Source organism: Melanostigma gelatinosum (genome assembly GCF_949748355.1).
Source record: "Melanostigma gelatinosum genome assembly, chromosome: 22".
Classification (NCBI taxonomy): Eukaryota; Metazoa; Chordata; class Actinopteri; order Perciformes; family Zoarcidae; genus Melanostigma; species Melanostigma gelatinosum.
Genome location: NC_136655.1, coordinates 9,654,253 through 9,669,077, shown reverse-complemented (window position 1 = coordinate 9,669,077; position 14,825 = coordinate 9,654,253). Strand labels below are relative to the sequence as shown.

The 14,825-nt window shown below is 43.2% G+C and overlaps 1 protein-coding gene across 1 annotated transcript in view; it reads left to right on the top strand.

Annotated features, from left to right (window-relative positions):
• foxp2 (forkhead box P2) overlaps nucleotides 1-13,882 on the top strand; it is an 88,430-nt gene extending 74,548 nt beyond the window's left edge. Inside the window, exons 11-17 of the mRNA XM_079294049.1 lie at nucleotides 1,191-1,401; nucleotides 2,428-2,531; nucleotides 2,701-2,802; nucleotides 5,162-5,283; nucleotides 5,568-5,637; nucleotides 6,431-6,756; nucleotides 10,939-13,882. Of these exons, the coding sequence (XP_079150175.1) occupies nucleotides 1,191-1,401; nucleotides 2,428-2,531; nucleotides 2,701-2,802; nucleotides 5,162-5,283; nucleotides 5,568-5,637; nucleotides 6,431-6,756; nucleotides 10,939-11,083 (1,080 nt within the window). The 3' untranslated portion in view covers nucleotides 11,084-13,882. The remainder of the gene's footprint in view (nucleotides 1-1,190; nucleotides 1,402-2,427; nucleotides 2,532-2,700; nucleotides 2,803-5,161; nucleotides 5,284-5,567; nucleotides 5,638-6,430; nucleotides 6,757-10,938) is intronic.
• The last annotated feature ends 943 nt before the right edge of the window (nucleotides 13,883-14,825 follow it).

Below are 14,825 nucleotides of genomic sequence, written 5' to 3'. Positions count from 1 at the left end.
TCCACTGGAGTCTCTCAAACTTGACATTTCATCGTATTTATCAACACATGCCACAAATGACCGCCCGATACCTTCTCCTCAGCCTCGCTCCTCCATCTCTGCGTGCCTTCGCCCCCCCCCCCCCCCCCATTCCCTTCCTTCCTTCTTTCAAGTCGCTTTTAATTCAAACTCTCGCATCCAATGCATTCCACTTGTAGACTCACAATTAAGGCAATTTGGTCTGAATATGTAACGATGTCATTACCATTCCAACCAAATTAGCGCAGAGACTAAAAGGTCAGTTCGGAATTTTCCAGTCAGTTAGAGCCTCTCACATGAGATTTGGGAAGCGGCTGCAAAAAAAAAAAAAGTGCTGGAAAAGCCGGACGATTAGCGAGCCCAGTTGGCATTCGTGCCAGAGGTGACGAACACTCTCTGGTCCCAGATGTTGAAGGAGTGGAGGAGACACAGACAGAGTGAGTGTGAGTCCATGCAGTATTTTTTTTTTTTTTACTTAAAAGTGTCTTTTTTTTCGACCTTCGAGAAAGAACATGAACCTCTACTAATTGTGATACTTCCTCGTGAAGTCTCACTGGATGAGGGGGGATAAATCAACTATAACTCTATTAATGACTTCCAGCGATCAGAGTCGCTGCCAATATCTACGCCGACGGCGCCGCAAACAGCAGCTTCAGCGTTTCCCTTTCATACCAAAGTAGAACATCGTGTCACGAGTTTGGGTGGTGGTTCTGCAACCCGGCTCGGATAACCCTTGTCGCCCGATTCGCACCAGCAGCGAGTGCGATTTTTCACCAGCTGATCGCTCCAGTGTGGAAGGAGTACGGGTGATTGTAGTGGGGGAGATAGGGAGTGATAAATAGAGAGATAAAGAGAGATGGGGCTGGGATAACACGGAGGCTGATCGTTGGATAATCTTGAACAGCATGCTCTAATTAGAATTCTTATGATACAATTTGGTGGTTGTAATTAGTGGCGATGGGCTGGCTCCTCTCCACGAGCCTTGTTAGTGGAAACACAGCTGTGTTAGAGAGGAGGAGAGCAGACACTCTGCTCTGTCAGAGAAACCACGAAATAATGCCACCCTCTCTCTGTCTCCCTCCCTCTCTCTCTCTCTCTCTCTCCCTCTCCCTGCTGCTTGCATCTGCCTCGTTCTCACCCTCCGCCCGCGCTCTATCTTCCTCCAACCCCAGCTCAACTTGGTGTCCAGCGTCACCATGTCCAAGAACTTGCCCTCAGCATCGCCCCCCAACTTACCTCAGACACCCACCACGCCCACAGCACCTGTCACACCCATGGCCGCCATGCCCCAGGTGCCATCAATACTGGGAGGAGCAAACGTCCCCAGTATGGGAGCCTTGCGCAGACGCCACTCGGACAAATACTCCATGCCTCTGTCGTCAGGTAGGACCAACTACTCGGCACTGAACATGACACAGAAATATGATCGTACGGGGCAGAAAGTCCACTGTCAAGCGAAGTTTTACAATATGCTTGATTGCATGTGAAGCTTAGACAATAACAATGTAAAGGTTTTGTGTTGTGAAAATCAACTCCTAAATTGCTTGAATATAATGTGAATTGAGCCACAGACTGGAGCATTAAGACCCTGAGCCTATTAGATGTTCATTTAGCTCAAATTCTCATTCTGTTTCGGCACATTTGACACATTTGATTCAAATTTCAATTCAGAATTTGTTGACTTATTTTTTCCCTTTTTAAACGGAATTTCTATTATAATATAATGACATCGAAATTGCAAATTACCTCAACCCTGAACACTGCACTATTAATAGTACTCAACCCATAATTGCAATACAGTGCTTTTTTTTTTTTTTTTTGCACACATAGACACACACGCACACACACACACACACATACTGACATAAACACACACACACAACCACATAGGCTTGTTGGTCTTAGCAATGTGAGACGTCTGGTGGGTTTATAAAAGCAAGCCTGTGTTTAATCACTCTATATGTAAATAGACACGAACTTCCTCTGCATAAATATTACATGAATGTTAATTAAGTTCAAATAATGGTGGAAAAATACAATATTTATTACATCAAGACATTCGGTGTATTAAGCTTAGCATTTTAAACGGTCCGTCTTTGATGTTGATATTTACTCTCTCCATGTTTAGTGTGGCGACGTATAAATTATTCAACTTCAGCCGAACTAAGTACACGGATCTCATTTTATGGACGTATGAGTGTTTAAGATCTCTCGCGAGAGAGATTAATTAAAAATGCATTTTGTTAGACATAGGAAATGCTGATTTGATGTGCCCCCTCTAACCCCCCTCCCACCCTACCCTCTTTTTCTCCCCTTTCTCTCTCTCTCTCCCCCCCCCCCCTTTTAATTTAATGTAACCTTGGGTAAATTCAATACCTAAAGGACTAAAATTTTACCCAATTATTTCAGGTGGTGACACAGTATTTATTTTTCCAGAGATTGCCCCAAACTATGAGTTTTATAAGAACGCAGATGTCAGACCGCCATTTACTTATGCAACCCTCATAAGACAGGTGAGTGGGAAATAAATTAACTTTGCCTGATTAGATTAAAATTAATTGCTGCATGAATCATGGCAGCTTTCTCAATCCGTTGGTGTGTGTGAGAGTGTGTGTGTGTGTGTGTGCGCGTCAGTTACGTGGTCTCGTTAGTAAACCATTATTTGATGTCATCTCATTTCAGGCTATCATGGACTCTGCCGACATGCAGTTAACGCTTAATGAAATCTACAGCTGGTTCACGCGCACGTTCGCCTACTTCAGACGCAATGCTGCAACTTGGAAGGTAACCCCAATGTGCCCTCAGCCCTCCACCTCCACCTGGCTATGCCCTTTCCCTCGTCTTCCTCCCGCTGAAGTCAAAAACCAAAGCTTAAGAAAGCACATATTTACCCAGCGCCCGAGCGATGAATACTCCTCTCCTCTTCTTCCTCACCTCTCTCTTGGAATAGAGGCCATTGTTCCTCTTATTTATTTGTCCCTTCATTCCGCCTTTTCTGCTCGGCGATGACAGCTGAAGGAATTGTTCTGCCTCAGCTATCGTTTTCCTAATTTGGGTGCAATTAATAGCGGCGGCTCGGCGTTCGAGAGGAGAGCGCCGCGATGCACGAATTATACAGCAGCCACTCCATCATCAGCACCTTTTGTTAAGAGAGACACCCCACCTCCTAGTCCTGCAACCACCTTCTCCCGCATATCATTGGTGAATTAGTAAGAAAGATGGCTGTTTGCCTGCTAACCAGCTCTCGGCTGTGTGAAGGGTGTAGGCTCACGGGAACTCGCATGTACACAAACGCATACACTGTGTCTGAGAGTGGGTTCAAGGGTGTGGAACGAAAGACGGGGAGGAAAGTGAGAATTGGCCTGTCATGGAGGTAGCACTCCTTATTTACCCACACAAAGGGCCCATTTGTGTGTCTGTCCCTACAACTTCATTCTCCACAAAGATAATAAAAAACAAAGTCTTTCCTGCAGCACATGTGTGTCTGCCTGCTGATAAAGAAAGCCTCGCTGAGCGTCAGTGTTTTGTCCCCGTGGCCCCTGCGCGTCATTCGTCAGCCGCCTTTAGCCTTTGTGGCTGAGCGGAGGACTGGAGGGAAAACCCCGACCGCAGCCGCTCATCAGCATGCAAGACGTGTGGCGCGGCACTAGATTGAGCAAAGTGAATTAATTTGGATTTGGGATGCAAATGAGCACATTGGGCGTGTGATCGGCAATTCAGGAGGGCATGCGAAAAAGATCGGTGCCCTTTTCCAGTTTGTTAGGTACAGTGCGCGCCATGTTTTTGCTGCGTAGTTATGTTGTGACAAGATGTGTTCTCAGAGGTTTTGTGGCTGTTGTTTGCTGCACAGCATCTCAAATGTTTTTTTCTTGCTTTCCTCTGTTCCCCGCGATAAAATAGCAATGACCAAAAGGTGATCTATTTACAGCCACATCTCCACAATTCCCTTTGTAAGCGTTCGTGGGATGATCAGCATTTTGGGCTTGTCATTTGATTAACGGACCAAAATTAGTTTTTTTTTTTTTTTTTTTTAAAGAGGGAAGAAGAAAAGAGAGACTGAAATGAAAGGTAGTTTAATATCTCAGCTTGGTCTCAACAGCTCAAAAGAACGACCCCCCCCCCCCCCCTTTCCTCTCTTTTCCTCTCACCCAGAAGCTTATTAGTTCTAACTATATAGCATGCATAATAAAACTGCTCATTTGCTCATTAATATTAAAATTATCATATTCAGAGCCATGGGCATTAAGATCAATCAAATCCTGGGATTTTCAGGTCAGATGCGAGATCTGCTTATGAGTTTTTTTTTCTTCGTTTTTTTTTTTTTGAGTCCCTTTTTCTTGGAGAAAGAGCAGTACACACACCGAGCTAAGGCAGATGATAAATATGAGCGGCAGGGATATTAAAGCCAAGGTTATTATTTGTAGAGTCTGATGCATGTTTTAATTATGGTCGTATTCATTTAAGAGGGCCTTTTTCTCAATAGGTTTTCCTTATTTTGTAATTAATGAAAACACCTTACTGGTTTATTGTGTGAAAGATTAATGCCGCTTTAATTTAAACACAGCTTTTCATAATACATTGGAGAGGTAAAGTGTCATTTAAGCATGTATTCAACACCCGATGTGACACCACATGGAGAATATTTGGACGTATTAGATGTCAGATACAGTTCACCTTAATCCTCCTTATTCTTTCAGGCCCACACACACACTCACACACACACACTGACACAAGGGCCTCCTGATGACTGTCTTTTTTCTTGCAATACTGTCATCTTTTAAGCGATGTGTCCATTAAGAGAAATGCTTTTCTGGAGCAGAAAGGGTTACTGACATCACCATTATCAAGGCCGGCATTACCACTTCTGTCACCACCATAAGCCATTCGCTATGCTGATTACCTCCTTTTAGCCTACTTACTCTGATTGATATGTACTGTGTGCAGGACTTGTAAGAGCATTCGCTCTCACTCAATTTTCACTAATTAAATCAATGGTGCGTGAATGTTAAGAATTTCTTCAAAATGCATGAAAAAAAAAAATCAATTTCCAAGCTTTTTTTTTTCTTTCTTGACGCTTAATGAATGAATGTGACTCGTTTTACCTCATCCCTCTCTCTGACCTGCGTGTCACGTCTCTCTGCAGAACGCTGTTCGCCACAACCTCAGTCTGCACAAGTGCTTCGTGCGCGTGGAGAACGTGAAGGGGGCGGTGTGGACGGTGGACGAGATGGAGTACCAGAAACGCAGGTCGCAGAAGATCACAGGGTACGAATCATTTCACCCCTCCTTAGATCTAGATCTGAAGGGCAACGACATGGAGAGGATCAGAGGGCCCGAATTCAGTCCTCTTCTTGGAAATGCACCCTCTCTCCGCCTCCTGTTTCTGTCCAGTTATTGCTTACTTCTTAATCACATGGACTGTTTTGTCTTTCTGCTGTGCAATTGGTTCTTTAGCTGCTAATATTAGATATATTTTCACAACATTATTACGAACACGGCAAGTTACAGGTTGAACTCATTTCTTTTTTGTTTTGTTTGAATGTATCCAGAAGCCCTTCACTTGTCAAGAACCTGCCCTCCAGTCTTGGCTATGGAAGTGCACTAAACGCCAGCTTACAGGTATGAACCCAAAGCTCTGACTCACCAGCTGCCTGTTTGTTTGACTGACAGGCAAGACCACTGCCTGACTGATTGACGGAATGTGTGACTTGAATGAGCACGGTTGCCGTGAACAATAGGGCTCCACATTAGGACACACACACACACACACACACACACACACATAAGAGAAAGCAGGTTATTTTTGTCCTTATTCTCAGGTTTCTGTATCTCTTCTCCTACACCTTTCCTCTCTCTCTGTCTTTCTCTCTCCTTCTCCTCCTCTCTTCTTCCTGTACACCATCAGACTCAGAAGGCCACCCTGTGGTCGAGTAAGGAAGCACCCCCCCCCCCTCTTTCTTTCCGTCCTTTTTCCCCCTTCTTTTTGCTGTGGCAGCCACCCTAGATTGATAGTGGCATGTGCAAATGCAAGGGCATGTGCATTAATATTTATCTAAGCTGTCATAAATGATTTGGCTTCATAGGGTACACCGGCGAAGGTGCTCATGGCAAAAACTTAAAAAATTGAATCACTGTATATAACTTTAATGCGCAGCAGGCGAAAGTGTCAGGAGTTTTTATTATTTTGAGGTACGGTTTTGGGGGAGTTTTTTTAATAGCCGCACCACGCAAGGGCATATGAATGGCGGCTGGGGGGGAGGTAGTTGTCCGCAAGGTGTCACATGGGGGGGAAACAGCCAGCAACAGAGTAGAACAACTTGAGCATGAGACAACTGTGATGAAACATCCTTCCTCCATCTTCCTCCGAACTCTAATCCTCAATAAGCCTTCTCCGTTTCCCTCCGTCCTGCAGGCTGCCCTGGCTGAGACCTCCCTGCTGGGGACCCCCGGCTTCATGAACAGCGGCTCCAACGGCCCGATGGGCGGCAGCTGCCACGGCCTCCTGGGCGGAGATCCGTCCATCCTGGCGGGCTTGAGTCCACCCGGACTGTTGGGCGGGAGTCCGCACGGAATGTTGGGCGGGAGTCCGCACGGACTGCTGGGTGGCAGCCCCCCAGGTATGCTGAGCGGCAGCCCCCCCAACCTGTTGCACTCTGCCCACGATGGTTTCAACGGCTCACTCGACCACCTGGACACCAACGGACACGGCAGCCCCGGATACTCCCCACCAGTACACATGTGAGCTCCAACAGATTACTCCTGCAGCCGATACTCCATCCAAGCATGAATAAAAGATAACTACTGTTTTTATTTATTTTTTAAACAATGTATTGGTGTTCATTTGATTATTATTAAAAAAAAACAGTAGTCAAGTCAAAACAAGAATGTAAACCATCATTATCCTTTATCCCAGAATCCCTTCTTGAGATAATTATGTCACACATCCTCCATTTTTTCTTTTTTTACGAGTACCTATTTGAGAATGCGAGCACATGTTCAACCACCCACCTCCACGCCTCCACTCGCTGTCCTTATGCCCTTTGTTAGTTTAATTGCTTGATATTTAACCCACAGTACCAGTATGTTCTTCAGTATGCCATGACCCCGGGGGCAGGGTTCAGTTTCCACTATCTTATCGTATCAGACTTCTCTCTCTGTCTCTGCTTTGGTTTTATTTTAATGGCATTGTGCTAGTACCTGAGGTGAGCCTGAGGTTTTTGCATAACAGTTGCTTCAAACTCTATAAATAGGCTCTATTACACATTCATCTTTAATTACACCACCGTCTGCATTATAGGGTTTTAGCTGCTATGTTTTATGCAAGACTGTTCCTATTAATATTGAAGTGTAATTACTTTAAAAAATCTCTCCTTTTTCCCCCATCTCTGTTTTAATGGAGCCGAGAGAGAAAGAGAGTGTTTTTTTTGTTTTTTTTTAAAGAATCTCATGCGAGTTTCAGGAAATGTCTGAAACAACCTGAGCGGGCCATGTCCCTCGCTGTGGTGAAAGCAGCATGCAGGGAAAACACACACGCTCACGAGAGACAAACAGAAATCGCACATTAATGATTCTCATCCGCTGCCCATCAAAGCCCATGTTGCAAAGTCGGGCGACATCAGCTAACCGCTTCTGTAATGGATAAAGGGTGCACTCGGGCTGCATGCCTCTCTCCGAGTGTGTCTGTGAGAACAGGGAAAAGAAGTGTTTGGTTAGCCCGACCAGACATCTATACGTTAATCTCGTTGGACGTGTTTACCCCTCTCTGAAATGGGGTGTTAAGTGGAGCAAATCTGCCCCGGCTCGAGACAGAACCCCAGTGTTACCACTCCCCCAGGTCATTTAACTTTTACTAACCGGACGGCATTGACTTTCTCTTTCTTGCTTTGCTCTCTCTTCTCTCTGGCCACGCTGCCTTGACACTGACATGAGTGGCTGTGGAGGATGAGATGCATCCATCCATCCCTCCCTCCCTCCATCACCGCCTGCCTTTACGCAGCCACGACAACCTCAAAATGGAAGAAATGTGTTTTTCACGACTGGCTTTTGCCGGGATGTTGTTTAAATAATGGAGTGGCTTGTAGCACTAAACTAAATAGCACGTCACCTTGAAGGCCTTTCTCAGGAGAGTGACTCCTCAGCACAACCAAGTCAATCCAACAATGAGACAAACCTCTCCTTCCCCGCAACGTCTGAAGGTCAACGCTATCTGCTTAACCGCCAACCAGATCGCCCCAGGCCATGCTGGCTGTGTGTGTGTCTGTGTGTGTGTTTGCGCTCGTGTGCAGTACACTCATGTCGACCCTAAGGGGTGAAGCTTAAAAGAAGTAGTACTGTATATTAGGAGAGACTGTGCGACTGTATAATCAGCGTGAGCGCATTAGCAACTCCACACCAAATGAGGATGACCGGAGTGGAGCATGTATTCCTAGAAAGCAACTTCCGGAGTGCTGGAGTCAAATAAAAGCAAATCAAATCGACGTAATATCACTCTATTTCATCGGCCGCGTCTTGTGCTGTCACATCAAATTGTTTGGTGTTCGTCAATGAATCACAGTGAGGTGTTATGAATATCTTTGGTTGCCCCCCCCCCCCCCCCCTCAGTCCTCACTGCCTCCCTTTACTGCCCCCCCCCACTCCCCGCGTCCTCCCCCACCTCTCCCCGTCCCCCGACCTACCATTAGGCCCGTGGACTAACGACCTTATTTGCATCCCTGACATACCTCTGCGTGATTGCTGGTGCTAATCTCCAATTGATGTGAGAGCAGGCATCTCGAAAGCACGCACACACAAACGCAGAGCACGACGTATTTATTACACCGCAAAGTCCAGCGTTTACTCCTGAGCGACTCAGTAATGGCAGCCAGCCATTAAGTACTAAATGGCTCATCCACATATTTTAATAAAGTGTCAGAAAGCTCAGGCCTGTGAATATGGTCCTGCATATTTTTCCTTCAAAGCCACACAAAACAGCTCATGAGCTGCAGAGTCGAATAACGGAGGAGATCTTTGGTACGCAGTGTATAAACGTTAATAAATGGTGTATAGCACACTATGACGCGGTAGTAAACGCATTAGTGTTTTATTAAAGTGTTTGTTGACAACTTTAACTCCTGTGGGCACCCATCATTTGAGGGTGGTGTATAAATACAATAAATGACAATACAGTAAATATTTGTATTTTTTGACAAATACTGTAGTCATCACTTAAAAATGCCCTTCTAGTTGGTACAATCACATTAGACTGCATTATAAATGCTTTATTATAAACAATAATAATAAAGGGTTTACAAGATGCTGCTTATGAATCCTGAATAAAGGGAATTAAAGTCTTAAAATGTACCTTTATCCTTTACGAGTTCATCATTGTACACGTGTTTGCAGTATATTTCAATGTGTCTGGATTTTTATATCAAATGTTTCATCATCTATAGATATATGTGTAAAAGTCCCAAACTCAATTTACTGTTATAATAAGTAGTATTTAAAAAGGCTGGGGAATAAATATTGAATCAGTTGTTGACATATTCTCTGCGTTTGCATTTTTTGTTCAATAACTTACATGTAGGAACAAAAAAATGAGCACGGTTGGATTTTACTGTATTTCACAAAACAGCGACAGAATTGAATTTCCTCCTCAATAGAAATGAGTCTTTTCATTCAGTGGGCTCGGTGGTGTCGGGTCACAGTGTTTCTGTTTGTGTGTGTCTGTTCCCTCTCGATGGAAACAGAAATATTCATCGCTCCGCTTGCATCCTGCTAAGATCAGCCTCTTCTTTTCATCCCGCCACATCAGAATATGAATTTACAGTGTTTGGTTTGAATATTAAAGTCATCTGTACCTTTTTAAAATTCTCTTCAAATTCAAAACCCCTCATAGTCATAGTCCAGGGGGATTTTCTGATGCATCCGACGCGTCGGAAATAATTAGGTTTTGTCAGATTTATCATCGTGGCACAAACCCCTCTCCCCATCCAGGGCCCCCAGATCATGTTATGCCTTGTTTGTGTGTGACAGCATTATTATTCTTTTTTCTTTTTTTTCCTCGCCCAACACTTTTTTTTTTCCGCCCACTCCTCTGTTGTTCTGAGGGGAGCGACGTCCTGCTCGCAGCGCCGCTGCTGCTGCTGCTTCCTGCCCGGCGCTTATTGACAGTGGCTAAAGATATTCATCCATTTAGAGTTAAAAACATGTATCATGGTGTCCGAGCCAACTGCCGGGGCTGAAGTTGATTAATGGCAGAACCGAGCTGCCGGTTTTTCCTCTTGAGGAGCGACATGCACAGCCCCTGCATATTAACGAGTGGCTGCGCTTTCTATTAACTAGATAAAAAAGCCTCTCCTCTGCCTTTGCTCCAGGGGGCTTAGGGATGAGAAATTCTCCATTATTTATCATGTGGCCTGTTTTTTTTTTGTTTTTTTTCCCCTTTTTTCCTTTTTCATGTATTTCAACCTGGTGTCATCAGTAAACTTTTAAATGCCAAACATGTCTGGAACATCACAGCTTATCGGCCTTACAGGGGCCATGTTTTTCATGCAATTTTCATGCGCTTACTTACAGTCGACGTGAGGCATCATGTCGAATTAGTGTCTCGAAAACAACACGGTTGTTACTTTCACTAGATGATGCATGTAATGGCTGTTATCTGCCTGTTTTCTGATACAACAAAATATGTATCTGTGAGCTGAACATTGTGTATTCCATGTGCAGAATAGGGGCTTAACAACCAGAAAGCCTTTCTCTCTTTTAAATAATATTATCTATAAAGGTAATAATTCGCTTTTCTTTATTTTCTTGCTCTCTTAACTGCTAACAGCTGTACATTTAGCAGGTAATTCAAAATGACATCAATGAGGTCAAACAAAATTTCCCATAAAACATATGAAAATCTAACGTTTCTCGCCGATGTGATTGTCTCAATAGGCTTCCCATTCACGTGAAGGAGGAGCCACTTAACATGGATGAAGATGACTGTCCGATGTCACTGGTGACGACAGCCAATCACAGTCCAGAGTTGGACGACGACCGGGAGCTGGAGGAAGGGAACTTATCAGACGACCTGGAGTGACTAGGATACAGTTTTTGGTCAACATGTCCCTTCACCCAGCCGCACTGTTTCTCTCACACAAACCTTCTGCAAGACTCCAAACCACTCCACAGTCCAAGCAACCACAGCTGACTCTCTCTTTGTCTCTCTCACCACTGGGACTATTTATTGAGCATGCAATCCGGATGGAGACCGGTCCGAAGGAACTCTTTGTTGCAGCCCTTTGGGATCCCCCACACATGACAGGCATGAGATGTCTGATTAGAATTAACTCTTTGAGACCTATTTCATTAGACAAGGCGTAGCCACACACAGTACAAGGATGATGGACTCATGGATGGGGGGGGGGAGAAAAAACATGAAACAAATGAGCAAATCATGTTCCGTTGAAAGCTAGCGGCCTCATATACTGCCAAAAAGGAAGACGTTTTATGTGTGTGAATAATCCAACCCCCCCAGTAGTTGTTCGTGTCTAGAGACAATTGCTGGTTCAATTCAAGTTGTTGCTCTGTTATCATTTGCACAGGAGTAGTCTCAGAAATTTGTGTCACTGCCTGTATGTTGCTACTATAATGAAAACCAGTATATTATTTTTAGCTTCTTTTTTTTATTTTATTTTTTACCATCGTTAATTTTACAATCTGATTTTTAGGCACCAACAACTGTAAATGCCATTCCCTGAATCACACCAGTCATGGAAACGCGGTAACTGTTGTTGCAGCTGTCCAGAAAAAATAGTGGGGGGAAAAAAGAAGAAAAAAAGTTGGCTTCCAGTCTATTATCTGTTTGTGATTAAAAGTTAAAAAAGTTAAAAAAACAAAAAAAAACTGGAAATCAAGTTGGGGGAAATAGTAGTTTGTATAAAGCACCATTTACAAAAACCAATGCATTTCCGCATAATTTTCTTCTTGCTGTTCTCCTTACCTCCTCGTTCTAAAGCTTTGTCTACCTGCAAACAGTCACAGGCAACAGCTAGAAACCAAAGCCAACACTAGCAATGGCCAATAGCTTATAGGCAGAAGCCACCAAACTCCTCTTGGTCCGTCTTCTGTGACTTTAAACTAGTACAAAGAGAAGCTTTTGTTTCCGCAAAACTACCTTCGAATAACCTCTGGGATTGTTTCATTTAGCCCTATACAAAGATGATCACGAGATAGAGAGGGGGGGGGAGTAAATGCTGATTTTGATGTGTAATTTGATAACTCATTGAACGTCCACTTTGGGGATTTTCTGCCAGACGTACTGTAGGTAAAAAAAAAAAAAAAAAAAGTGATGTGATATTTGAACTGCAGGCATTTTTTTTTGTGATTTGACTGGTAGAGAGCAGCTAACTGTAAAAGTGGATCCTGACCAAAACAAAACATTTGTGTGTTCAATGGAAGTGCAGAAACATTGTGTTCTTGTGAAGTTTCTTTTCTTTTCTTTTTCTATTTGAATTTTTTTTTTTTTACTTTGTTTAATGCATAACACATCACACATCATTTTATTTCTTTGTTTGCGTTCTTTCATTTCTGACCTGGTGAATATGTAATGTTCTAAGTGGGACTGTCAAAATGAATGTCACGTCTTATTTCCGTGGCGGTTTTTGTTTCCCCGAGCTGCGTCGAAAACCGAAACTGAAAACATCGCTAACCAAACATGAAAAAATATCTAGTGAAGCCAAAAAGTCATAATTCCAAGCTGATATGAAATGGCTCGGTTACCATGTGAAAGCAAATAACAATAGCCAAGGCAGAGGAGGGTATCGAAGGCGGAAGTGAACCTTTTCTAGCTGATATTTGCTTTAACGTCATCGAGTGCTCGTCGTGTGGTTCACAGCTTCTAAACTATACAGATGCAGCCGGTGGAAAGCGCTGATGTACTCTGTGTAGGTAACCAGCTTTTTATAACACACTTGTGTATTTTAAAGAGAAGTAGTTCACCTGCAGACTACAGTCCCATCCTTTTCCCTCACGGCTAATGTCATCTAGAAAAGTGTTGTTGCTTTAATGGTCATTTCTGTTTTCAGTAAACCAAAGTTACACAAAATTCTGCCTCCTCTTGTATGGGATAACAAAATGCTAAAACAACCACACACACCCTGTCAGAGACGAGCATACATGCAGGCGAACAGACACACACACATATACACACAGACCCCCGAGCTTTTGGTCTGCCGACCTCCTTGTTTCGGTTAACTCTCCAGCTGCAGAACATGTATGCTGTCAAAGAACCGACGAGTGGCTTTGTATTGCGCTGTAACGACCAAAATGGAAACACTGTGCATATGTTGTTTTCAAGCGTTGTGCCAAGTCAAGGAGTTGGCTGTGAGAGCTTAACGCGCAGACACGTGCAGTACTGTACAAACACGCAGCATGTAAATACACACACACACATACACACATGCCAGTTCCACGTCAAGAGGGTACTGGGCCCAGGAACAAAGCTTATCCCTTCAATACTTAGCTGGAGTCAGCAAAGCGACTTGAAGACGACGTTCTTAATAATCTTATCACACCAAATAAAAAGGACGCCGCTTCTTTCAAACAAAAAAAAAAAAAAAGAAGAGAAGAAAAAAAGGGGTTCTCCCACTTACCCAAAAAAAAGGCTTTCTAAAAGCTTCTACCTCTGCACAACAAATTCAGAACAATTATGACAGATTGCACGAGTTATTAGAACGCCACCAAGAGCTGTGACACACTCTACAACGCTCGTCTCCCAGGACGTGGCTCAAACCAACGTTTACATTCCCTGCGTCAAGATACGGAAGATTTGCATTGTAATAGGTTGTCCTCAAACATTTGTAGAATGATAATGTATAGATTACCTGTTAGGGAATATTGTGTTTTCAAAATGCATGTCTAAAAATCATTTGGTGGACTGGAAACAAGAATCAATAAAAAGAATAATAATAAAAATCATCGGGACGATGGCCGAAAATGTACGTACAAATGCATAGGAGTGCGTTACCTCAGATATACTGTTTTGGGAGGGATACAACCTGTCAGCCACAGAATGCATATTACCTGTAGATTTGCATGGGTTTTGTATCAATTAAGTTAAAAAAACAAAAACAAAAAAATGTCTAAAATAGTTGCTTGCACATAATACCAGAAAGACCTCCAGAACTGCGATCTGCTCCTCCACTAGATTTTAGGATTGTCTGGATTTTCTGGGTTGATTTTGTCTGTATTTTGATAACTGTGCATACTTATGTAAAAAAAAATTGTTGGTGGACCCATAAATTTACCAGACTTTTTTTCTAAGAGGAAAAAAAAAAAATCTCAGTGTTTCTTTTCTGACTTACCTGAATTTTTACTGTTTCTCTCTCATCGCTCGCTAAAGAATAGCAAAACCTGCTTTTTTCTGCATCTGCTTTGCGTAGCTGTAAGGCTTTAACCTAATGTGTGTATTTATTGCTTGTACCTCTGTGCATACTTTATGAAGCATTATGTCTGGCAGTTGAGTCATGTATCCTTTCTACTGCTATCCTTCTCTAATAATTGGGAATATGATCCCCCTATGTACACAGTAAATTGGGACTGTAGCAAACATATGTTTATGTAATTGGTGAAAACTTTTTTTTTTTTTTGTTTGTTTCATTTCCTTTTTGATCGAGATTCAACGACTTTTTTTTTTGATACTTTTCATTACCGTGTACCGTGTCCATACGTTAAAGGTTCTCTGACATTAGAACGTCGTGGTTGAGAATTGTAACAGACGTTATTATTTTCTGTATTCATGGCATTTCACTGCTGAATAAAATAAAGGACCAAAACTTGGA